Here is a 24,261-nt window from a genome sequence, read left to right on the forward strand (position 1 = left end):
TTTATTTAAAGGAAGCAGTGTATGGTTTTTCTTTGGCATGTTTGAATTGCCAACATCACAGGGTTACTTGAACACTAGCACTGCACCAGGTAATCTGATAACTAAGATTCCTCCCTCAGCAGCTAATGAGTGGGTAGCATACACTGCATTGATATGCTGGACCAGAGGATGAGTCACATCCTGAGTAGGTTAGAACAGAATAGCTTAACATTTCTTCATGGTTCTTAGAATAGCACGCAATTTGAAACTTTTAAATTGTTGATTTCTGGAATCTTAACTTTAATATTTTCAGTCTCTGACTATGGAAAGCAAAATCACAGATAAGAGGAAAGTACTGTGGTTTTATTCATAATATCATTGTAAGGTACAGATTTTATTTAACATCAGTTTGCTCTCTTTTTACTGGTAATAAAACATTTTTGCCCAAGCTTTTTATATTCGAATGAGATTTTGATTGTTTCTCTATTGGGTATTTACTTATAGGAAAAGTATGGAATTGAGCCAACAATGGTGGTGCAGGGAGTAAAAATGCTTTATGTTCCTGTAATGCCTGGTCATGCAAAAAGATTGAAGTTAACGTAAGTATCACACATTATATGCAAAAAAATCCTTAATTAATCTTTTGTTCTGGATGCACGTAGGAAAATTAAATAGAGAAGTTATTGAAAGCAGATAAAAGCATTACTATTACCTAATGGCATTAAAGATGGAATCTGTCAGGAGGGAGGCCAACAGGCTATCTCTCAAATATATTTGTAGGATTATAATACCCTTGTAAATTAATAGTAGATGAGATTCAGGTCTTCATCTAACAGTTTTAGAAACTTGATTTGGTCAATACTAAGTAAAAGTTGATCCACCTCCTATGTGGACTCAGAGTAACCAAGCTTATGAGGCTGAAGTATAAAACAGAAATGCCAAACCAGGTAGCACAAACCTCTGATCCCAGTATATGGAAGGCTGTTACAAGTTCCAGGCTGTCTTCAAAAACTTAGTGAGGTCCTCACTTTGAGGCCCTGTTTCAAATACTAAAAAATTAAAATCAAAATAGGGATGGGAGTGTAGCTCAGAGGTAGACCTACCCTTTGTTTCAATCCCAGTGTCACATACACACACACACACACACACACACACACACACACACACACACAGAGTAAGTTTGAGACCAAACTAGGCAAATTAACAAGAACCTGCCTCAAAATTTTAAAAGTAAAAAGACTAGTCATGTAGCTCAGTAGTAGAGTACTTACATAGTGTTTCCAAGCACTTATTTTAATCTTCAGTACAGCAAAAAGGAAAAAAAAGAAAAATGCCAACCAGGCACGGTGGAACACACCTGTATTCCCAGTGCTTGGAGGGCTGAGACAGAAGAATCAAGGTTTAAAGTCAGCCTCAGTAATTTAGTAAAACCCTGTTTCAAAATAACAAGGGCTGGGAGTACAGTTAAGACTTGGAATGCCTCTAGATTCAAAGACAAAAGAAAACAGTTATTTTTATTCATCTATTCAACAAATTTTTGTTACAAGGTGCCTGCCATATGCTATAAGTTCTAAGCTAAATTAGGGATACAGCAATGAGCAAAAGTAAATCCCACCCCCCACTTGAGAAATTGAATGTAACACCTAGACAACCGTGTCATACGGTGGTAAGTGCTATTGAGAAAATAAAGAGAATAAAGAAAAAAGAGTTGTTATATTTATTAGTCTAGATAATTCCCTCTGCTTGTCATATCTCACCTGGTAAGATGGCATTTGATCAGCAACAGAAAGGAAGAAAGGGAACTAAAGAAAGCCAGAATTTTTTTTACAAAGGTCTACAAGGCACTAAATTATCTGGTTCCTAGTTAACCTAAGTTCTTTTCCTACTTCTTTCCCTTCACTCATAATATTCCAAATATACTGCTACTTACTTTTTCTTGAGTACTCCAGTCATACTCCAACATGGGACCTTTGCTCTAGTTATTTCTTCTGCTTGTAATTCTTTCTGACATAGTGATTTGTCTGATTCTCACTTCTGGTTTTTGTACTTCCTAAAAGGCCTTTTTAAATTATTTAGTGCTGCATCCTATTCCCCACACCAGTCTAGTAAGCTCAACCCCCTTTGTTTTGCTTTTCTTTTTCACTGCACTTATGTCTTGTGACTACTATATATTTTGCCTATATTTGTTAAATATTTGTGTCATTCCTCCCACTCACTCCTACTAGAAAGTTTCAGGGCAGAAATCTTTATTTGATCCAGTATTTGTTATATCTCAAGCACTTCAATACCTTGCACATAATAGGCATTGATAAATAATTGTAATAAGAATACATGAATCTCTGCATGATGGTTTTCTTTAACATTCCTGTCAGCTTTATCTTTATCAATTGAAGAAGTTTTTGTTTTTCTTCTTTTTTTTTTTCTTTTCGTAGTACTGGAGATGAAACCCAGGGGCTTTTCTACCTCTGGGGTATACTTCCAGACCTATTTTTTTTATACTTTATTTGGAAACATGGTCTCACTAAGTTGCTGAGAGCCTCACTAAGTAACCGAGGCTGGCTTCAAACCTGTGCTATCCTCCTGTCTCAGCCTCCCAAGCTGGGATTACAAGCGTGCAGTACCACGGTGGCAAAGGTAATTATTTTTGAACTATAATTGTCTTAATTAGCTAAGGTGTTAATTTGCCTTATCATTTTTCATTAGTATCCCTGTGTGTCTTTGATAAATTTAGAATTGCAGTCTTTTTTTTTTTTTTTTTTTTTTTTTTTTTGGTGGTACTGAGAATGGAACCCAGGGGCTTTCTACATCTTGGCTACACCCCCAGACCTATTTTACATTTTATTTGAAAACAGGGTCTCACTAAGCTGCTGAGAGCCACACTAAGTAGCTGAGGCTGGCTTCAAACCTCCTGTCTCAGACTCCCAAGTACTGGGCTTACAAGCGTGCGCCATCACACCTGGCTATAGTTATAATTCTTTTGTTGTAGGCTACCAAGATGGGAGTAAATAATATAGGGATTAAGTTTATTAACTAGCAAAATTTAAAATTTGCTGCAAATAAGATAAAAGTTTGAGCTGATTTTGGTGTCTCCAATTTTATGAAAAATATCCCTTTTTATTACATTGTTTATTTAACAGATATTGATTACCTATTAAGTGGCTGGACATTTTAGATCAACCAGGTTGATCAGTTAGGTTGTGGTTAAATGTATCTTGACTTTGGAAAGGCCTAGATTCACATACCTACACAGCTAATTGTTTTGTCACCTTATGTAGCTTTTTTTTTTTTTTCTTTTTTGGTTGTACTGGGGGTGAAACCCAGAGGCTTCCTACCTCTGGGCTATACTCCCAGCCCTATTTTATATTTATTTGGAAACAGGGTCTCACTAAGTTGCTGAGGCTGGCTTCGAACCTGCGCGATCCTCCTGTCTCAGCCTCCTAAGCGTGGGGATTATAAGTGTGCGCCACCACACCCCACTCTTGTGTAGCTTTTGAAGTTTGGTTTTCTATCCACGTGGGTAAGAATGATTGTGCACATGACTGTTGAACATAAGAAGAATAGTAAGGCCTAACAGTGTAATGGCATGGAAGAAGGAAGAAGTATTCTGTAAACTTTACTCTGTTAATATGGAGGGGGGGAGGAGAGGGAGCACGTTATGTGTGTGCATATGTGCTAGTTACTGAGAATTGACCTCTGGCATTTTACCTCTGAACTATACCCCCACACCTTTATATTTATTTATTTATTTTATTTCAAAGCAGGATCTCTCTGAGTTGATAAGGCTGATTTTGAACTTTTCAATCTTCCTTTCTCAGTGTCCCAAGTACTAGGATTACAGCAGGCACTGCCACCCCTGTTAATATTTATCATTATACAGATAGTACTTTTTTCCAAGAGTTCATAGTCTTCTAAGAGAAATTGGCATTTTCATTGTTAACTAAAATATAATTAAATCATTATAAATGAAAGTTTATAGTTTACCATGATAATTATAACTCAAACTTGTAGCTTGGGGTAGATTTCATTCAAGTTATCTTTGAAGAGGGATCATTCTTGGCAAAAGCAAGAGTTTGCGTTAGTACATGCAGCTAAAAAGGAATGTGCATGTCTCTTGAGATTTCAGATATTCTTGGAATGACCTCAAAGATGATATGGTGACAGTAAATGGTATAAAAATTAAAATATGTTTCGAATGAATTCTTTGTAAAGTGGAAAGAGCTATTATTGAGAATTAAATAGTTAAGAGCCTGGCATGAAGTAGCTGCACACTATCACACTATATAATAACACTAGGCAACAGAATAAAATCTAACTTTTTTTGGGGGGTGGGGGGCAGGTCTGGGGGTGGAGCCCAGGGTCATTCAAACTCTGAGCCTATAGCCCCTGACCTATTTTTAGTCTTTATTTCGAAACCGGGTCTTACTGAGTTGCAGAGGGCCTCACTAAGTAGCTGAGGCTGTCTGCGAACCACGAGCCTCCGGTCTCAGCCTCCTGAATGCTGGGATTACAAGCGTGCGCCACCACACCTGGCTAAAATCTAACTTTTAAAGAGAATTCTGGCTGGGCGTGATGGCACACGCTTGTAATCCCCGCGCTTAGGAGGCAGAGACAGGAGGATCGCGCAGGTTCGAAGCCAGCCACGTGCACTGGCTTAGGAGACCCTGTTTCCAAATAAAAATGTAAAAATAGGTCTGGGAGCGTAGCCCGGAGGTAGAAGCTCTTCCAGGAACCCCAGTACCACCCAAATACATACATACATACATACATACATACATACATACATACATACATACAATTCTGGCTACTGTATAGATTGGAAGGAGACTGGAAACAACTTACTTTTTTTTTTTTTTTTTTTGCGGTCTGGGGATGGAACCCAGAGGCATTCGACCTCCAAGCTGCACCCCCTGCCCTATTTTTTATTCTTTATTTTGAAACCGGGTCTCACTAAATTGTGGAGGATCTCCCTAAGTAGCTGAGGCTATCTGCGAACCACGATCCTCTGGTCTCAGACTCCCAAATGCTGGGATTACAAGCATGTGCCACCACGCCCGGCAACAACTTATATTTTAAGATTATAATCAAGTTTGCATTTTTTTATTTTTTACAGAGAAGTGCTAGAGAATTTATGATACTTTAAAACTTAATAGGGAACATAAGAAAATAACTTAAATCATTGCTTACATATTGGTGGGGTTTTTGTGTCTCAGTAAATAGTATTTATCATTACAAGCAGTGGTCAAAAATTATTCATTGTTAGCTAAATGAATATATTGAATTCAGAGATTTTAGTAAAGAAAAATTAATATAGAAAAGTAGACACATAGCCGGGCGTGTTGCACATGCTTGTAAGCCCAGCATTTGGGAGGCTGAGGCAGGAGGATCGCAGTTCGTGGACAGCCTCAGCTACTTAGTAAGGCCCTTTGCAACTCAGTGAGACCCTGTTTCAAACTAAAGAATAAAAATAGGGCAGGGGGTGTAGCTTGGAGGTCGAATGCCCTGGGTACCATCCCTAGACCTGCAAAAAATAAAAAAATAAAAGTAGACACATTACTAGATTTTAAAGTCTAAATGCAAATCAAATCCTCTGCATAGCCTTAGTTAACAAATCATTTGTTCATTTTGTAGAATTTATTAAAGTGTTCATCCTTGCTTGTTTTTCTTAGAATGCACAAACTTGTGAAACCTTCTACTGAAAAGAAGTATGTAGATCTTACTGTGTCATTTGCCCCGGACAATGATGGAGATGAAGATTTGCCAGGACCTCCAGTAAGATACTACTTCAGTCATGACAGTGATTAATAGAAGTTGTTTTAAAGGTACTCCAAGACTACTTAATTTTGGAAAGAGTGCACTTAACTCAGAAGCTAAAAAACAATCAGCTCATAATATTATGGATTTTTTATGACGCCTTAATTTAAGGAAAACATCAGTAGAAAACTACACTGAAGAATTATAAAACATTTTGGAGCGTATTCTGCAGTTATCTAATGCTTCACATGTGGCTGTGATCACAAGAATTTTGAACTGGAATACCATTTTATAATGCTTACAACAGATTTGTATATTAAGTTCTGTGGATGAAAAGAAGGAACAAAATATTTATCTATGACCAGAAGAAAAAAGGATCAAGAAATTGAAAGTATTAAATGCAGCTATCCAGAAAGTTTAATCCTATTTTATAAATTTCATTTCTATTTAGTATTTGAGATCTACTTTTCAACATGAGTAGTGAATATCATCCTACATCTTTGAAAGAATTAGTCTTTGAAAATTTAATACCAGTGGAAAAGGAAATATGGTAGCAGTAGATAAAGCATAGAGATTTTAAATTGTGTAAGTACAATTTACTATCTTGTTACCTCTGCTAGTATATCACTGTCTTCCCAAAATCAGGATTATTGTTGATATCATCAGTGTTGTAAGCCATGAACGGTCAAATGACACATGGTAACTTGAACTTAACATGAATAGTATTATATAGATTCTGACAGCCTTCTTGAAAATCCATGAATGTGAACAGATAAATGTGGCTAACCATTTAATCTTTAAGTATGCCTTCTAATGTTGGTATTTTATTTATTTGGACCTCTAATTCTGATTGTCACAGTACATAAGGTTTTGTGAAGGGGATGTTAGAAAAAAACTAGAAATTAAAAATTCGTTATTAGTAAAGTCTTGATTCTTTTTTTCCTTTCAGCAACCTAATGAACAACAACAAAAATTATACTTTAAGGGGAATATTTTTTTCCCTAATCCCAAAATTGACAAGAATTTTAAAAAATTATTTTTTTAGGTTTTTCTTGAGAGAAACTATTGCAGATGTTCATATAAGTGCTTTCATTAAAATTATGTAAACAGTTTAATATTGTAAACTCAGTGAAAATAGGTGATTCTTTTTACTAAGGCTATCATGCATTCTAAAGCAATTAGCATTATATAACCTCAGGAAGTCATTTCCCTATTGTTCCTTTTCTTCTAATTTGCTGTTCCGACCATTAATAGATACTCAATAAATTAAAAACTAGATTCACATGAGTATTATGCCAGTTTGGAATCTCTTTGTACAAAGTACTTTTCTTTTTCATTTATGTTGCTTTGTCAACCAGATGTTTTGTTTCTTTTTGTAAAAGTATCATCCAGTTGAAAAAAATCTGTTTGAAAGTAGAGATGAATTTGTATAATAAACAATAATCTGTTCATTGAAAGATGGAAAGAAGTATAGAATAAGTTTTTTAAAAAATGGCTACCTTTGAAATAAGTAATTATTATTCATTATACCCTACTCTCAGTGTTTATATTTCAAATGTAATACTGAAATTAACATTGCATAAAATTCAGGAAGGAATATCAAGGCCCTGTGACCCCTCACTGTAGAGGGTAAGAATAGAAGGACTTATGAATTATGAAGCCTTTCTTCTACTTTGGCTTTGTCTTATGCTCTCTGACAGTAATTGATATTTTCCAGGTAGCCGTTCAATAATGCTCAAATATGATCTAGTAGCTTGCTTACATTTTATTTAATTCTTAACATCTCTTTGAAAGTAAATGTAGAACCATGCCATCAATTCATTTTTACAGACATCTGTGCTTTAACAAATGTAACAAAATCAACAAGGATTAAGTTCATTTTGTGATTAAATCCACAACCACTTTATTTTATTTTTTTCTATAAGTAATAATTATTGCCTTCCTCTCTTCTAGTTTAAGCTAGGAAGCTAGGGTAAAGTTAACGATAGTTTGTTGTTTTGTTTATTTCTGTACCATGAGATCGCTGTTGGTGATTGAAATATCAGGTGCAAAAATGATTTTGTACAATTCTACTGAATAATTTTTTACTTATTAAAATAAATTAAGAAATTTGAAAGTACTTTTATAAACCATGTTCTGTAGTTGGCGCCAGAGATTCTGATTTTGCTACTAATTTTGTAGATAATGTTGCTTTTGTTTTTTCTAACTTTCATGTTTTGCAATAATGAGGTAATAACATTTGCTGAGTATGGGGGGGGCATATTTCAAAGTGCTTTGGCTCCTGGAAATTCTGTTGAAATAGTTGGGGAAGAACCAGGGGTGTGGCTCAGTGATAGAAAATATGCTTAGAATGCTCAATGGTTCGATTCCCAGCACCAAAAATGAATAATTAGTAAAGCAGGGGGAAAAGTGTGATAAATCCCTTACCTACAGCTTGGGTATTTCCAAAGTCTTTTTCTTTTTAGAATTCAGAGCAGTTGTTACATGTCTGTTAAGTTTCTCATAAATTATCTCAAAGGTAGAACTTGGAAATAAATGTGTATTGTTATATTTTATTTATTGTACATTCTGGTTGTGATGATGTGAAAGCATAAAAGTTCAGCCTTAAGAGTGATAGGTCCCTCCCTTCCCCCACGGGACCCCGCAGTGGGGACAGGAAGTGGAACCTGGAAGCCAGAGTGGAGATGCCAGGTGTCATGAGACTCCCCGAGCATCGCGAGACAGGCCCCCAGGCATCATGAGACTCCGGTTGTTGCAAGAGAATCAACATTCCCACACGGCTAGCCCTACCCCAAACCCCCTACTTTAAATATCGGGGTACTTCCGCTCCCCCATGCGCCTCTGCTGACCACATGGCTCATCGGTCCCTTCCCATGGCTCATCGGTCCCTTCCCCCATGTTCAGCAGACCCGCCCAAAGATGCCGGTTGATTAAAGCAGCTTTTGATAACTAGGTTGGTGTTTACCTCCTTTGCAACCCCCACTCAATTTCAATGTTACATAGAGTTGTCCATAATTTTAATAAAACAAAGACAGAAAATTGTTCTCTTGAAATCTGGAAGGGAAAAATAAATCTCTTGACCTAATATTTCCAAGTACAGTGAATATAATTATGAATTTGTTGTGACTGCAAATATCAAATCATTTAGTGTGTAGTTACTAGATATGGGTATTATAAATATTTCACTTTTTCAGATTCAAAAACAAATCAGGAAGTTGAAATCTTAGCCCTAAGAATAAGTTATCAATAGGTAATTTGTGTTCCCTTTTTTTTTCCACACATGTCTTAAAAGTTTTGTTTTTTACCTGGGTGTGAGGGCACAGGGAACCTGAGAGGCTGAGATAATAGATTCACAGGTTCAAGCCAGTCTCAGCAACATAGCAAGACCTCAGCAACATATTGAGACCCTATTTCAAACTTAAAATAGATCTCAGCCTCCCAAATACTGGGATTATAAGTGTGTGCCACCACGCCCAGCTACTCCATTTTGAGACAGTTTTGTTTAGTTACTGAGGCTGGTCTGGAACCTGTGTTCCTCATGTCTCAGCCTCCGAAGTGCTGGGATTACAGGTATGCACCTCCACACCTGGCCCAGTTTGGTCTAAGATTCAAATTTTGTTTGTTGATTGTCTCTGTGTTTGATTTTTCAGTCACTAATTTCTGCTCTTATCAGTTGTACTTACTTTTTCCCTTTAATTCCAGTGACATCTATAAAGGCCCTATTAACAAATACAGCACTTTAGGGGCTAGGACTTCATCATTATGGATTTTAGAGAAATATAATTCTATTAATACCCTCATTTTTAAATCACCTTGTGATATGAGTTTCATGGGAAATTTCCCATTTCTTAATCTCTATTGAATCAGCAGACCTTTGCTTTCTTGTATTATAATAGAAGAGGCAATTAGTTTAATCTCTTTTTCCCCCCTTGATTGTCATGGCTAAATTTTTATTTTTAATATTTTTGTCTGTGTATGTTATCACTGAGTATAGAGATGTAAAACAGGTGGGTGTCCAGGCAAGTGAAGACAAGCATTCCTACAGTGAGTCAATGATATGATAATGGGCAATTATTACACAGAGATCAAGAGGTCAACCTTTTGTTGTGTCCATTTTGAAGTAGGAGAGTCTAGGACAGGCATTATTGGGGTTCTTTTTTTTTTTTTTTTTTTTTTTTTTTCATTTTGAAACAGGGTCTCACTAAGTTCCTAAGGCTGGCCACAAAACTGCAATCCTGTCTCAACCTCCCAAGTACTGGGATTACAAGGGTATGCCACCATGCCCAGCTGTAATAGTTATTTTAATTTGCAGCTTAGTTGAATTTTGGCCAGGAGAAAAAAAAGATCTTTCTGATTTTAATCCCTTAAATTTGAGACTCCCTTTACATCCCAGAGTATATAATTTTTATGCTTTTTTTTAAAAAAAAAGATATTTTGTACCAAGCATGGTGGCACATGCCTATAATCCAAGTACTTGGGAGGCTGAGACAGAAGAATCACAGGTCAGTCCTCAGCAACTTAGTAGTACCTTCAGCAACTTAGTGAGATCTTGCTTCAAAATGAATGCCCCTAAGTTCAATCCTCTATACCAAACATATATATGTATATATATATATATATGTGTGTGTGTGTGTGTATATATATATATATATATATATATATATATATATATATATTAGTATTCACAAGGGACAGGGTGCTGGACACATCAATTACTTCAAGTTTCTTAATTGTGTTATTTAAACCTCTTATCCTTATTGGTGTGTGTGTGTGTGTGTGTGTGTCTGTCTGTCTGTCTCTCTTACTGGAGATTGAACTTGGGCATTCTACCTAGGAGCCACACTCCCAGCCCTTTTTATTTTTTGTTTTGAAACAGAGTTACTAAGTTGCTGAGGCTGGTCTTGAACCTCTGATCCTCCTGTCTCAGCCTCCCAAGTACTGGCACTACAGACATTCACCATTATGCCCAGCTTCTTTACTATGTTTTTGTTTTCGGGGTACTAGGATGCAACCCTGCCAAACATCTAAGTAATTAGAACAAGGGTTATAATATAGGCCATATCTCTTAATTATTAGTTGATTATGTGGTCCCTACATTGTATTACCATCAAAATTAATTTAGAATTTTGTTTTCAGAGAAAATTATGAAGTGACATCCTTGAGATTTTGATTCAGAAGATCTAATCTGAGGCTGAGGGTTCTATATTTTTACAAAACTGAGTAATGATAATCAGCTTATACTGCATTGCATTTGACAAGGGTGTGTGTGTGTGTGTGTGTGTGTGTGTGTGTGTGTGTAGCCTCTATAGCCTTTTACCATCTTTTGTAAAAATTCATGGCTTATTTTGAACTAGCAAAAAGATAACACCAGGAAAGAATATGGAAAAGAATAAATTTCATTTATTTTCAATAGCAAACTATGAGGTATATAATATTTTCATTGTGAAAGATTTCTTCTAGTTCATTTCATATCTCTGGTTTTCAGCTATTTTTTTTTTCTTTTTTAGAATTAGTAGGATTTAAAACTAGAGAATCTGCTTTAGAGCTTGTATAGGGAAATTGAATTTAACTCAACCCAGAAAAACAACTCCATTTAGAAAGTTATATATTTTCAACTTATCTCAGAGCATAGGAATGCATGTATCAACAAGTTAATCCACAGCTATAGCTGATGATTTCCCAGCCATTCATTTTCATTCTGATAAAATAATAAAATTGTGTGCTGCATTGTTTAACTCTGGTATGCAAGTGAGTAATTTGGAAATCAGTATCAAGAAAGCAGGTAATTTTCTTTAAAAGTAAAAGCTTCCTTTTTGAAGGTATAAATTATCAAGATACATGAAGACAGTTTACATTTTATTTCATGTCATGGGTGGATTTTTCTTCAAATTCTCACTTCTCCCTTCTATGTTGTGTTCTTAGCCTAGAAAATGCAGATGGAAAAAAATTAATGATCTAATACAGAATAACAAGTGGCTCTTTATTTTCAATGGGAATTCATTTTTCCACTTGTGTCTGGAATATTGCTGGTTTGTTTAATAAATATTAGGTAATTAGATTCTGAATACTCAGATTTCTTTTAAGTTTTTATTTTTTATTTTATCCTAGACCTATAACTTGATTCCCAATAAGTGTATCTCTAAGAAATACTTTTTCTTTATTCCTTAACGTCCTTATTTGCCCTAACAGATATATAATTTTTTGTGTGTGTGTGTGATACTGGGGTTCCTGGAAACCCTTCTACAGGCTACACTCCCAGACCTATTTTGTACTTTTTTTTTTTTTTTTTTTTTTTTGAAACAGGGTTTCTTAAGCCAGCACTGCTGGCTTGGGACCTGCGAGATCCTCCTGTCTCCGCCTCCCAAGCACGGGGATCACAAGCGTACGCCACCACGCCTGGCTGCCCTTCTATAGTTTGAAGTTGTTTTTTGTTTTGTTTTGTTTTCGTATTGGGGGTTGAACCCAGGGACATTCTACCTCTGAGATCCACCCCAGCCAACCTAAGTTTCTGAGGTTCTTGCTAAATTGCTGAAGCTCGTCTCAAACCTGTGGTCCTCCTATATCTCAGCCTCCCAAGTACCAAGATTTTTTGAACACCACTGTGCCTGGCTTTGAAGTTGCTTTTAAACTGCTAATTTCTGAAGCTGGGGAAAAATAATCTGAGGAAATATTTTCAACTATTATAGTTACATCATTGCTCTTAACTTTTGGTGTCCAAAAAATAAAGCTGAATGCTGATATGGGTTAACAAATACCAAAGGCAATTTCGTTTTCTTTCTTCCCTTTCTTTCTTTCTTTCTTTCTTTCTTTCTTTTTTCTACCTCTGAGCTACACCCCTGGTCCTATTTTTTAGTCTTTTTTATTTTTTGAAACAGGGTCTCACTGAGTTGCAAAGGGCCTTTGTAAGTAGCTGAGGCTGTCTGATCCTCCGGTCTCCACCTCCCGAATGCTGGGATTACAAGCGTGCACCGCAATACCTGGTTCATTGAATATTTTAAACAATAGCTTTTCCCAGATTCTCCAGATTTGAACCCTTACTTGCTCCCCAACTTTCACTTTCCAGCTCAAGACGGATCAAAGCCACATGCTCTAGCAGTCCCACTGTGCCCCCAAGCTGAGTTCATTTCTCCAACAACTGTAGAATTCCAGAATTTTTCTAAAGTTTCAGCATTATTTGTCAAGTTTTTATTTTTGTTTCTTTTCTTGGTTCTTTTGCCATTCCCTTTTATTTTTCTGTCATACTTTTTCATCCTCTTTCTTTTTTTGAAAGTAAGAAGATAATTCTGATTATCTGAAGATTTTTTTCTGCATGCCTTTCTAATCCCATCTGTTCTCAAGTCATTCATAACCCTTGTCACAGAGGAATCTTGGCAAGGCGGGGGGTTAGAACTTTGTTCCTGATCACAAAGCCAGCTCAACCATTTCAGTCACACAGCAATAGCAATCTGGTTATTCCTAAATTGGTTGCCATTTTATATCAACAGCACATTTTCAGTTATTTGGGGGTTTTTTCCTTCTTTCTTTTCTGGTCCTGCTCTGAGGGCGGCCCCTACTTGAGTTGCTACCCTGTTGAGTGGACACCCAAAAGGTCAAGAGGAAATTCTGGCCAGAGAAATCAGGAAAAGCGGGCTCAGCAATCAAGGATGGAGTTTGAAGTACTTCTTTCTTTCTTACCTCTAATTTCTTTAGGGAGATTGGACAGGCTGCATCTCACAGAACTACATGACAGTACAGGTGGCTATTGATTCTTAAGCCCTACCCAACCTTTGCCAGGTTTGATGGGACACACCTGTAAACCCAGCTACTCAGGAGATTGAGGTAGAATCACAAGTTCAAGGCCAGCCTGGGCAATTTAATAAGACCCTATTTCAAAAATAAAAAGGATGGAGCTGTAGCTCAGTGGAGAGTGCTTGCTCACCATTTTAAGGCTTTGGACTCAATCCCCAGTACTCAGATTAGGGAAAGCCAGTTTTTTTAATTAAAAGACCAGGAAAAAATGGTCCTTAGTGTAGCTAGGGAGTGAGGCAAATTCTGGAGAGGTGTGAGGTGGAAAAGGGCATCCCCTAGTTTTGTATATGATGTGATGATACAAGTTCCAGGCTCATCTCTGAGCTGGTATGCACAAAACAGCAAAGGCTTTGAGAACTAAACTAAGATATAAACCATTGCCCAATCCTAGGCTAATCATACCTGAGGTTTATAGACCAAAAGCAGCCTAACAAAGGCTTTAAAGACAGATTGGAACTACTTTCCACAGAACGGAAAACCGAAATGGTTCATCTAATCAGGATGATTGCCTGCTTTACATATATAAATGTACCCGGGGTGTGTGTGTGTTTTATAGAACCCAGGGGCATTCTACCCAAGTTATGCCCCAAGCCTAAAGGCTGGCTTCAAACCTACAATCCTATCTCAGTCTTTCAAACACTGAGATTACAGGCATATGCCACCATGCCTGATCCCAAAGGATTTTAATAGGGCCCAGTGATTCTTGATAACATTCATAATGTCCAAGATACAATCCAAAATTACTTGATTGCAGAGAGAGAGAGAGAGAGAGAGAGAGAGAGAGAGAACCATTTCTCCAATTCTCAAGAGAAAAGACAACAAATGCCAATACCATAACCAAGATGTTAAAATTTTCAGATTCTAAGGCAGCCATATCTTATGAGTAATCATACACTTTTGAAATAAATAGATGTCCCCAGTAAAGAAGTAAAAACCAAACAAACTTTCACAGTGAGAAAATACCTGAAACAAAAAATAAATGATCCTGACACTTAAGATCACACCTACACAGGAGACTGAGGTAGGAGGATTGGAGAGTTGATGGTAGCCTGGGCAATTTATGAAGAACTTGTCTCAAAGTGTTTTGGGTTTTTTTGTTTGTTTTTGTTGTTGTTTTGGGTTTTTTTTTTTTTTTTTTTTTTTTGGTGGTACTAAAAAGCCCTTCTACCTCTGGGCTACACTCCCAAACCTATTTTATATTTTTATTTGAAAACAGGGTCTCTTAAGCCAGCAAGGCTGTCTTCAAACCAGCGCGATCCCCCTGTCTCTGCCTCCCAAGCGCAGGGATTACAAGCATGTGCCACCACGCCCGGCTCAAAGTGTTTTAAAAAGGGCTTGGGCGGCAGGGTGTGGTGGCTCACACTTGTCAGAACTTGAGAGGCTGAAGCAGTAAAGTTGCAGACCAGCCTCAGCAACTTAGTGAGACTTAGCAACCTCACAAGACCCTGTTTTAAAACATTATATATACATATACACATATATACACATATATACACATATACACATATATGTGAGGCACATATACACATATATGAGGCAGCTGGGGCTATACCTCAGAAAAAGAGTGCCTATGGGTTCAATCCCCAGTACCTCAAGGGAAAAATGGTCTAGGGCTAGGCAGATGGTTCATGCCTGTAATCCTGGTACTTGGGAGATCAAGACAAGAAGATCACAGGTTCAAGGCCAGCCTCAGCATCTTAGTGAGACCCTCAGCAACTTGGAAAAATTATTAGAAACTAATAAGTGAATTTTTCAAAAGTCTGCTGAGACTTTTTTCAAAAATAAAAGAGGGCTGGGTTGTAGTTCAGAGGCAGAACACCCTTAGTTCAGTCCCCAGTTCCACATTAAAAAATGGGATATAGCTCACTGGACAGCATTTGCCTACCATGTACAAGCTGCTGGTTTCAATCCCCAGTGCTACAGAATACTTTTTCACAAGAAAACTACATGCCAGTATTTCTCAAATACAAACATGAAAATTCTTATGTTAGCAAATCAAATTCATCAGTACTTAATATAACCATCCCTGTCTGGTTGATCAGCTTTTTACTGTGATTGGCTGGGTGTAGCTCACTGGCAGAGTACATACTTCTCAAGTACAAGGTCCTGGGTTTAATGCCCACCATGAAAGACAAAAAGTGAGGTTGCACAGGTACAAAGGCAGTGCAATAGAGAAAGGGTGGTCTCTCTTAAATGATGCTGAGATAACTAGCACATATACATGCACATAGAGCTGGCATCGTGGAGCACAGCTGTAATCCCAGGCTCTAGGCCATCCTCAACAATTTAGCAAAACCCTGTGTCAAAAGTAAAAAATAAAATTAGACTGAGGCATAGCACAGAGGTAAACCACCCCTAGGTTCAATCCCTAGAATAAAACAAAACAAAGTGTACTAATAATACTTTTATGAATCTCACACACATGATGAGTGAAGGAAACAATTCTTAAAAGGTTCCATAATACCTAAGTGTGGACTAACCTCTTCAAAGATTAGAGACTAGAAGCCAGGCAGGGTGGTGCACGCTTGTAATCCCAGCCTTCAGGAGGCTGAGACAGAAGGACCGTGGTTCACGGACAGCCTCAGCTACTATTTAGTGAGGCCCTTTGCAACTCAGTGAGACCTTGTTTCAATATAAAGAATAAAAAAATCAAGCTGGGGATTAGTTTGGATGTAGAATGCCCCTGGGTTCAATCCCCAGCACCACAAAAACAACAACAACAACAAAAGATTAGAGACCAGATGAAGAGAGTGTCAGTCATGCCCAGCTGACAGGCAGCACCAGATGTGAGAGAGGCTCACTAGGACAATCTAGGCCCAGTGAAGCAGCTGACAAAACCAGGTGAGTGACACCAAGTGAGGCTAGAAGAACTGTGAGCTGAATCCTATCCAAGTTTCTGTCCCATTGAGTCATAATCAAACTTTTTATATATAACCACCATGTTTAGGGGATGGTTTGGTACATGGTGTTAGATAAATGATAAAATATCACCCATGAAGAAAGAAAGTTATGTTGGATTTTCCATCCCTCTCTCCTAAAATTTTATTTTAAAAATGTTACAGGAAATCTTTTGTTCTCTGGGGATGAAAGGGAGAAGCTTATATTAATAGCTCATTCCCAAAGAATTTGATTAGGTGGTGTTTTCCTACATAAAGCCCAACTAATATATTTTACTGACCAAATCTAGAGTTGTACGTCCTGTACTGTTGTCATTTTACAAGAAGTGATCAGAAATATGCCTCTGGAGCTGGGCGTGTAATCCCAGCATTCGGGAGGCTGACACCCGAGGATCATGGTTTGCGGACAGCCTCAGCTACTTAGTGAGGTCCTCTGAAACTTAGTGAGACCCTGTTTCAAAACAAGGAATAAAAAATAGGGCAGGGAGTGTAGCTCGGAAGTCAAATACCCCTGGGTCCCATCCCCAGACCCAAGAAGAAGAAGAAGAAGAAGAGGAGGAGGAGGAGGAGGAGGAGGAGGAGGAGGAGGAGGAGGAGGAGGAGGAGGAGGAGGAGGAGGAGGAAAAAATATGCCTCTGATGCAGTTACTATGCCCCCAATCTAAATGAAAGTTGTTTTCCTCATAAGACATAGGAACAGGAATTTGTTTTAAAAACTTGAAATTCAAACAAGGTGGAGATATTTTCTCTCTTTTGCTTACAGCTTTCTTAATGGATGCATGTAGCAGGGATTGTTGGAAAGAATAGAAACTATCACATTCGGCCTGCCTTGCTCTGCCCAAAACTGGAATGCAAACAGCCAATTTCACAGTCAAATGAACAATGTAGTTAACAGGGTTCCATGTTTGGTTTAATAGTCGGCTATCATTGTTTTAAAAGTCTTCCTTTATCAGCAAGGACTCCACAAATTCTATAGCTGGTCCTAACTACAATCTTTATGTATAGTTTCTCTCTACCTATTCATTCCTTGTTATCTTGCCATCTGACTTTAGCCTTTGTAGTAGAATAAAAGTTTTTTTTTTTAGGCCATCTATTGCCTATTGACCAATTCTCAAAGTCACTCCTTTATTCATTATATCCTGTCTAAAACATCTGACATTGTTGACATACCATCTCTATTTCCTGTTTTGTTTCTAGGACTCTCTGTGATTATGGGTTTCCCTTTTCTCTAAACTTGCTTGATACAGTGAGGCTGGGCAGGGTGGTGCACACCTGTAAATCCCAGTGGGTGGGAAGCTGAGAAGGAGGATCACAGGTTTGAGGCCAGTCTCAACAAATTATCAAAACCCCGTTTCAAAATAAGAATTAAAATAGGGTTGGGGGTGTGATTCAGAGGTAGAATGCCCCTGGGTTCAATCACCAATACAAGAGAGAGACAGAGAAAACCATAATGTATTCTCAAGGCTTTTTATTCCCTAGAATAAATCTATACTCCATTCACAAGGATGTAGTGATAATTTCCTATTTTCACAGTCTTAGTGATAATATGATTGTCAAAAGGACAAATGTAAAAGCTAAGGTACAGTTCCTACCTGCCTGGTGTTATAATTCATATTAGGGATTTTGAAATTTGGTTTTGACTTCTTTAATACAGATATAAAGTAAAGCACATACCAAGGTTATCTTCAGTTGGATATATAAATGGTCTTAAATTTCCTCGAGTCTCCTTCACAAAATAATCAATGACACTGAAAAGGTTTGGGAGTGTTACCTGTATAAAAATAAAGTGAGAGAAGGCTCAGTATCATTTGGGTAAAAAGCAGGCGTGCTGGGCATGGTGGCGCAAGCTTGTAATCCACGCGCTTGGGAGGCGGAGACAGGAGGATCCCGCTGGTTCGAAGCCAGCCGTGCTGGTTTAAGAGACCCTGTTTCCAAACAAAACATATATAAATATGGTCTGGAAGTGTAGCCCGGAGGTAGAAAGATTCTATCCTCAGTACCACCAAAAAAATAAAAATAAAAAAATAAAAAAGCAGACTCAACTGTAATCTGATGGAAATTACTGTTACTCTGTTGTTTTGTTTGTTTTGTTTTGTTTGTTTGTTTGTTTTGCGGTACTGGGGATGGAACCCAGGGTCAGTCTACCTCCAAGCTATACCCCCAGTCCTATTTTTATTCTTTCTTTCTTTCTTTCTTTCTTTCTTTCTTTCTTTCTTTCTTTCTTTCTTTTGGTGGTACTGGGGATGGAACCCTTCTACCTCCAGGCTACACTCCCAGACCTATTATATATTTTATTTGGAAACAAGATCTCTTAAGCCAGCAAGGCTGGCTTCGAACCTGCGCGATCCTCCTGTCTCCACCTCCCAAGCATGGTTATTTACAAGCGTGTGCCACCACACCAGGCTTATTCTTTATTTTTTGAAACAGAGTCTCACTAAGTTGCAGAGGGCCTCACTAAGAAGCTGAGGCTGTCAGTAAACCTAAGATCCTCCTGTGTTAGCCTTCCAAGTACTGGGATTCTAAGCATGCACCACCACACCCAGCTCTACTCTGTATTTCTTGACCTCCAGAAAATTGTCAGTAATTTACTCTGTAGTTTACTGATTGATCACGGTTTTCCCTATCCAGGTATCTTATTTCTCCTTTAATGAGTATTTGTCAGTTCTCTGTTGAAGAATTGCCTCTTTCCCACTGAAAACAATCTGACAGAAAATATTTAGGTACCTTGCTCTCCCCAGGTTAAGACGTAAGAATAACTGAGGCTAGAAAACATTCTCTTCCTGAAATTGGAACTCCAAGAACAAGAAAGGGGAATACCTTCCTTAAATAGATGATTATCTCTAGAAATAAGTGCTTCCTAGTCCCTTAAGATTATTTATTATAAGAATATTCTATATTACAATAAACTCATTTTTGCTTAAATATAATTGTTTTCCTCTACGTTAAAATCAAAGAACACTTAAAAGCCAGAGAATTTCAACCTGTTAACATCTCCTTGTAGCAGGCTAATTAACTGGTCTAGGAATAACTGAATATGTCTCTATCTCTATCCCTTTTTCCTATTCTTTTATGCTTTGGATTGAATCCAGAGGCATTTCTACCACCATACTATATCCCCTAACCATTTTTATTTTTTGTTGTTGTTTTTTTTTTTTTGGGGGGGGGGTCTGGGGATGAAACCCAGGGACATTCGACCTCCAAGCTACAGCCCCTGCCCTATTTTTTACTCTTATTTTGAAACCAGGTCTCACTGAGTTGCGGAGGGCATAAGTAGCTGAGGCTGTCCAGGAACCGCGATTCTCCGGTCTCAGCCTCCCAAATGCTGGGATTACAAGCGTGCATCACCATGCCCAGCTATATTTTTTGTTTTTGAAACAGGGTCTTACTGCATTGCCGAAGGTCTCGCTCAGTTTCTGAGGCTGTTGTCAAACCTGGCTCAGCCTCCCAAGTCCTGGGATTACAGTTGTACACAACTACACCCACTTTAATATTTTATTTGTTGTTTTTTTTTTTGTGGTACTGGGGGTGGAACCCAGAGGCTTTCTACCTCCGGGCTATAATCCCAGACCTATTTTATACTTTATTTGGAAACAAGGTCTCACTAAGTTGTTGAGAGCCTCACTCGGTAGCTGAGGCTGGCTTTGAACCTGTGCGATCCTCCTGTCTCAGCCTCCCAAGCGCAGGGATTACAAGTGTGCGCCACCACGCTGGGCAAATTTAATATTTTTATATATGTGAAATTTGTTTAAACTTGAATAGCCCAGGTAATGTGTAAGAGGAAAAAGAATTTATAGAAATGCTACCTGGTTGAGTGGTAGGGTTGAGAAGAGTATGAGTGAAAGCATAACCCAGGCTGTTGGTTTTCTTTCTGCTGTGAACTATCACCGCTAATGACAAAAACTGGCCCCAGTTCACTAGTTACAGCAACATACGAATTACAATTATTATTCTGGCCAGGCATAGTGGGACACACCCATAATCCCATTACTTGGGAGGCTAAGATAGGAGGATTGCAGGTTTGAGGACAGCCTTAGCAAGTAGTGAAACTCTCATCAACCTAATGAGACCCTGTTTCAAAATTTAAAAAAAAAAAGAGCTGGGGGTGCGTCTTGGAAGTAAAATGTCCCTGAGTTCAATCTCTAGTACTGCAAAAAAAAAGAATAAAAAATAACACTTTTATTCTAATCTCATAATTTTGTGATTACATACTTCCAATCACTTTCAATTTAGTTATTTGCTTTTTTCATTAGAACTTTGTTTTTAAAGCCTAATAGGAAGTGAGCATGGTAGTTCACACCTGTAATCCCAGTACTTGGGAGGCTTAGGATTGTAGGTTCAAAGCCAACCTTCAACAACTTAGTGAAACTCTCAGCAACCTAGTGAGACCCTGTTTCCAAATAAGAAATAAAATCGGGCTGGGGGTGTAGCTTGGAGGTAGAATGCCCCTGGGTTCAATTCCTAGTAAAAAACAAACAAACAAAAGACCAATAGAACGGATCTGAGGACTTTGAAGCTCTGATATGCATTTATGGCAAAGTTATAGTAAGTTTTATGAGTTAGCAACTATTTTGTTTTCTAAGAATTATGTTTTGTTTTTGTTTTTGTTTTTTGGTGGTACTGGGGTTCCTGGAAACCCTTCTACCTCCAGGCTACACTCCCAGAACTACTATATATATATATATATATATATATATATATATATATATATATATTGTTTTTTTTTTTTTGAAACAGGGTCTCCTAAGTCAATGAGGCTGGCCTCGAGCCTGCGCGATCCTCCTGTCTCCACCTCCCAAGCGCAGGGATTACAAGCGTGCGCCACCACGCCCAGCAAGGATTATGTTTTAAACATAAGAAGTTCATTCACAACCATTTTTTTTACTTCAAGACCCATCAGTTTAATTTGTGTTATTGAGAGACATTTTTCCTGGCCCAGTCTTCCCATCGCTGCAACCCAAGATCACAAAGCTATATCCCTTCATATTAGCATCCTAGAACATCACCATAATCCCATTAGTTGGGACCGCTGTTAAGTATATTTTTTCACCTGTATGATAATCATAGCAATATTTCAGGATAGTGAAAGTACTAAATTATATATGTAAATTGCTTGACTCTGTGCCTATCATTGTATCTGATGGCTAATATTGTATATTATGGCCCCATAAGTCAGCTGGGTGGGAGAGAGGTCCAAATCAAGAAAAAACCCTTTCGTCCCTGGTATGTTGCTATTAAAAGGAAGTTCTCAACTTCTTTAAAGAGGTTTAGTGGACAAGGAATTCACAGATTTCTTTCTTCCCATTAGAAATAAGCACATTTAAATACTTATAATTAGATGTAAAATGGATGCTTAGTTAAATTATTTTTATCTCCCTGAAACAATCATCTTGATAAAGAACTGCACAGGAAGAACAATAGCAAGAATTTTTAGAAGCAGATTATTTTCTGCCTCACCCATGTGTTCTTGCATCTCACTGAAAACCCTGGAAATCTGTCACATGCAGGGTCCCTCTGCTTGTCTCTTTGGGCCAGTACTATGTCCCTAGGGAAAAAGTCTGCTTTTCCAATTTTATTTGTATTCTAGAAAGGTAGGTTTGGGAAGAATTGGGGGAAAAAAATCTCATCAACAAGAAAGAAATAGTTACTTACTGGTTTTTCCAGTTCAATGGTGTAGTTTTTTCCTATGCTCATCACTTTGTAGTGCTTGATTCTTGGGATGCTAAAAATAAACAAATGGTTAATCTCCATTTAATTATATGACTAGGACAAATTGAACTAAATTAAGTATAAAATAAGGGCGGGTGAGGTGGTGCACGCTTATATTCCCAGCATTCGGGAGGCTGAGACCGGAGGATCGCGGTTTGCAGACAGCTTCAGCTACTTAGTGAGGCCCTCTGTAACTTAGTGAGACCCTGTTTCAAAACAAAGAATAAAAATAGGTCAGGGGCTATCGCTCAGAGGTCCAATGCCTCTGGGTTCCATTCCCAGACCTGCATAAAAAAAAAAAGACCTATATAGTAAACCCATGTGCACATGACTATAGTTTCACACACACACACACACACACGCACACACACACACACACACACACAAATAGAGGCCAGGCATGGTGGTGCTGGGCATAGTGGTACACACTTGTAATCCCAGTATTTGGGAGGATGAGACCGGAGGATCGCGGTTCACGGACAGCCTCAGCTACTGAGTGAGGCCCTCTGCAACTCAGTGAGACTCAGTTTCCAAATAAAGAATAAAAAATAGAGCAGGGGGTGTAGCTTGGAGGTCGAATGCCCCTGGGTTCCATCCCAGACCTGCAAAAAAAAAAAAAAAAAAAAAAAAAAAATAGAACAAAAGGGCCAGAGGTGTAGCTCACAAGTAGAAAGTTCCTGGGTTCAATTCCTAGTACTAAAAAAACCCCAAAATCTTAAGCCAGGCGTGGTGGCGCACACTTGTAATCCCAGTACTTGGGAGGCTGAGATAGGAGGATCATGCAGGTTCGAAACCAGCCTCAGCTACTTAGTGAGGCCCTGTTTCCAAACAAAATATGAAATAGGTTTGGGAGTGTAGGCTGGAGGTAGAAAGCCCCTGGGTTCCATCCCCAGTACCACACACACAAAAAGATCTTATGCAGGCATATACAAATCAAATCATGTATGTATATATATTCTTTATATTAAAAGAGTAGTAGAAAAAGTACTGATAACAAATTGCTTTCTATTCTACCTCATTACTAATCCAACCAGATTGCTCTCTATAGCTCTTATTCCTGCTAACTTACATACCATCTTGGTTATCTGCTAACATTGGCTCCGTCTTAGAGATAAAAAAAAAGTGCTAGGGTAAGTACTCTATGAAGACATAGATAGAAACATAAGTATAGTAGATAAATCTTAATGCCTTCCACTTTCTCTTTTATTTTATATTTAATTATCATTTATTTATTTTTGATACCGGGGATGGAATCCAAGGGCATTCTTTTTTTGTGTGTGTGGTACTGGGGGTGGAACGCAAGGGCATTCTACCTCTGACCTACACACCCAGCCCTATTTTTTATTCTTTATTTTGAAACAGGATTTCACTGAGTTGCGGAGGGCCTCACTAAGTAGTGGCTGAGGCTGTCCTCAAACCACAATCTTCCTGTCTCAGCCTCCCAAATATTGGGATTACAAGTGTGTGTCACTATGCCCAGCTTCCAGAGGCATTCTACTTCTGTACAATATTGCAGCTCTATTTTATTTATTTTTTATTTTTTTATTTTTTTTTTGAGGTTTCTTTTTTTTATTATTTTTTAATTTTTTTTATTGGTGCACTGTATTCATACATCATAGTGGGATACAAACTTTTGTAGACATACATGCACACATCGCCCAGTCAGCCCCCACCCGATCCCCACCCCATTCTCTCCCCATCCCTCCCTCCCATGCTTGGCTTAGTGGTTGACATCTAGTATTATAGCAATTACCCAAAATTAAAAATGATAATCTCACATAACAGTTTCATTTGTCTGATACCAAGCTTTTGATGACTTAAAGATAACATTTCAATATTTCTTTTTGCTTTCTTTCTTACCAGAGAATATTTTTTTCTATTTTTTTAGGTGAAACTATCATATATTTATATATTTATTTTTCAGGAAAAAAAAATCTATCCTAATATGGAATATGGACTCTAGATACCCAAAACAATCTTGAAAAAGAACAAAGCTAGAAGATATATATTTTCTGATTTCAAACCATATAAAGCTACAATAATTGAAACAGTTTAGTACTATTCTAAAGGCAGATATATAAACCATTGGGGTTAAATAAAAGCCTAGAGCTAAATTCTTCCCTATATTGTCAAGTTATTTT

At 37.9% G+C, this 24,261-nt stretch overlaps 2 protein-coding genes across 2 annotated transcripts in view; one reads left to right on the forward strand and one right to left on the reverse strand.

Annotated features, from left to right (window-relative positions):
- UBA6 (ubiquitin like modifier activating enzyme 6) overlaps positions 1–5,781 on the forward strand; it is a gene marked incomplete at both ends in the record, with an annotated part of 88,090 nt that extends 82,309 nt beyond the window's left edge. The window contains 2 exons of the mRNA XM_080697620.1: positions 484–578; positions 5,646–5,781. Coding sequence (XP_080553746.1) covers positions 484–578; positions 5,646–5,781 — 231 coding nt within the window. The remainder of the gene's footprint in view (positions 1–483; positions 579–5,645) is intronic.
- A 4,893-nt stretch (positions 5,782–10,674) lies between these two features.
- Positions 10,675–24,261, reverse strand: part of STAP1 (signal transducing adaptor family member 1) — a gene marked incomplete at both ends in the record, with an annotated part of 53,713 nt that continues 40,126 nt past the window's right edge. Inside the window, 3 exons of the mRNA XM_080697237.1 lie at positions 10,675–10,754; positions 18,089–18,185; positions 22,064–22,133. Coding sequence (XP_080553363.1) covers positions 10,675–10,754; positions 18,089–18,185; positions 22,064–22,133 — 247 coding nt within the window. The remainder of the gene's footprint in view (positions 10,755–18,088; positions 18,186–22,063; positions 22,134–24,261) is intronic.

This window comes from Muscardinus avellanarius (genome assembly GCF_963383645.1).
Source record: "Muscardinus avellanarius genome assembly, chromosome: 6".
NCBI lineage: Eukaryota > Metazoa > Chordata > Mammalia > Rodentia > Gliridae > Muscardinus > Muscardinus avellanarius.